At 60.6% G+C, this 2,173-nt stretch overlaps 1 protein-coding gene across 1 annotated transcript; it reads left to right on the top strand.

Moving 5' to 3' along the window:
- Nucleotides 1–1,949, top strand: LOC138114478 (phospholipase A and acyltransferase 1-like). Its single transcript, XM_069023941.1, has 4 exons — nucleotides 1–153; nucleotides 600–808; nucleotides 1,007–1,275; nucleotides 1,662–1,949. The coding sequence occupies exons 2-4, from the start codon at nucleotides 691–693 to the stop codon at nucleotides 1,782–1,784; spliced, it is 510 nt and encodes a 169-aa protein (XP_068880042.1). The 5' UTR covers nucleotides 1–153; nucleotides 600–690; the 3' UTR covers nucleotides 1,785–1,949.
- Nucleotides 1,950–2,173: the final 224 nt, after the last annotated feature.

The following is a 2,173-nucleotide window of genomic DNA, read 5'->3' as shown; positions in this document are numbered from 1 at the left end:
TTGGATCTGGGGAGAGGATGAAGCCGGACGGCCTGGCTCAGGGGCGTCGCTGGCAGTGAGCCCGGCAGGATGCACGCAATGGCCTCTGCGATGGCCTTCATAACGGGAGCAGCGGGCCGGGAGAGGCCACACAACAGCGGGACAGGCGCTGGGGTGAGCGGAGCTCGGCGGATGCGAGCGGGCGTTTGCCAGCGGGATGCGGCCCCCTCCAGGCTGCCGGCGGCGGGCGCGGCTCTGCCGGGCGGCCGGAGGCGCCCCAGAGCCTGGGCCCGGGCTCGGCACCGCGGGCACCCCCGGGCACCGGAGCGGGCCGGGCCCCGGCAGCAGCGGAGCCCCGATCGGAGCGCGGCCGGGACGGGAGCGCGGGCGCCGTGGGCGGGCGGGGGCAGCGGGGGACGGCGGCAGCAGCTGAACGCGCAGCCGGCCCGGCCTCGGCCGCGGGAGGATGCGCTGGGTGGGAGCGGGGCCGTCCCGTCGCCTGCCCTGCGCCGGCAGCGGGAGCGGCCCCGAGCCGGGTCCGGCGGAGCGGGGCCGCCGCTCCGGCAGCCGCTGCCCTCGGGGCCCGGCGCTGACACGCTCCGTGCCCGCGGTCCCGGCAGGTGCCTGTGCACAGCCCACGCCTCTGCCCTGCTCTGCCCTGCGCCGAGCCAGCCCAGCTACAGGCGCGTGTCCTGACTGCACGCTCCTGAGATGGCACACGGCAATCGCAACCCCAAGCCTGGGGACCTGATCGAGATCGACCGGAAAGTTTACCAGCACTGGGCCCTCTACGTGGGGGATGGATATGTCATCAACGTGACACCTGTAGGTAAGGCTGGTTCAGTCTGGCAGGGTGCACAGTAGATGTTGGGATGTCCCAGGATCCCTGTCTCCTTCCATGTGCTGCTCCATATGGACCCTGTGTGTGTAGATGATCATTCCACTAGCAGTCGGAAACCCACCTGAGATCCTGGAGAGGCCAGAAGGGATGTGCCTACCTGCCTTATCTCCTCCCTGCCTTCCCCAGATGAAGGAGCCCCATCCCTGTTTGTCAGCACCACATCAATATTCACCAGAAAGGCCAAGGTGAAGAAGCAGCTCCTGAAGGAGGTGGTGGGAGATGATAAATGGCGTGTCAACAACAAGTATGACCGCTCCCGCACTCCTCTCCCAGTGGAGGAGATCATCCAGCATGCTGAGGAGTGGATTGACAGGGAGGTGCCATATGATTTGGTTGGCAGCAACTGTGAGCACTTTGTGACAATGCTCCGCTATGGAAAGGGAGTCTCTGACCAGGTGAGTGACACGGGCTGAGCCCCTGGGTGCCTCCCAGAGCACCTCCTGGCTGCTCGCTGTGAGCCGCGGGACTGGGACACAGCCTGCAGCCTGCAGCCTGCATGGGGAGAGCCAAGTCCCAGGCGTGGGCTCCAAAGCAGCGCTGCCTCTGGCCTCTGGGGACCTGGAGGGTCACTGTGGTCTGTCTGCACCCTGACAGTGCCCTTGACTGAGTGCCACCTCCTAGGGGTAAAAACCTGGCTGTTACGCCTTCTGCTTATGGGGCACATGTCTCTGACTGATTTATTTACCCTGACTATCCCTGCCTTTTCTATATTATCCTGCTGGGGGAGTAAATATAAGTGCTTATCATGTTTCCAGCCTGTGTTTTACTTTTCCTTTTATAGGTCAGAAAAGCAGTTATTGGTACTACAGCAGCAGCAGTAGGAGGTATCCTTCTTGCTGGTGTTGGCATCGCTGTTGCGAAGGGCTTGTCTAACAACACATCCAGGAGAGAGAGAAAGTACTAGTGATGGGCTGTCAGGAAGAGCTCAGAGCGAGGCAGGGGGAGCCCCTGGCCACAGCAACCACTGATCAGCTTTTGATATACCTGCCACCAAGGCTTACTGGCAACTGTGCCACCCTTGCTGTAAACATTAAATAAGCCTTAATAAAATGTCAGCTATCCAAACTTTCATTGCCTCAAAATCCTTTTTTATCTGAGTAGAGCTTTGTGTGCTCTACTTGGAGGAGCAGCCTTGTTTTTCCCTGCTATCCCATTAAGAAATAAGAAGTCAAGATTGTCACCATTCAAGGTGACTCCCAGCAGCACTAACCTGGTTGTCACATCTGCTTTTATTTCATTGCCTGTGGTGATTTTTGTGGTAGTCTGGGAGCGCTTGCACCGGTGCAGGCTTTT

The sequence above is a fragment of the Aphelocoma coerulescens genome, chromosome 9 (assembly GCF_041296385.1).
Source record: "Aphelocoma coerulescens isolate FSJ_1873_10779 chromosome 9, UR_Acoe_1.0, whole genome shotgun sequence".
In the NCBI taxonomy this organism is placed as follows: domain Eukaryota; kingdom Metazoa; phylum Chordata; class Aves; order Passeriformes; family Corvidae; genus Aphelocoma; species Aphelocoma coerulescens.
Note: the sequence above shows the minus strand (reverse complement) of the source record. Positions and strands in the feature narration are given on the sequence as shown.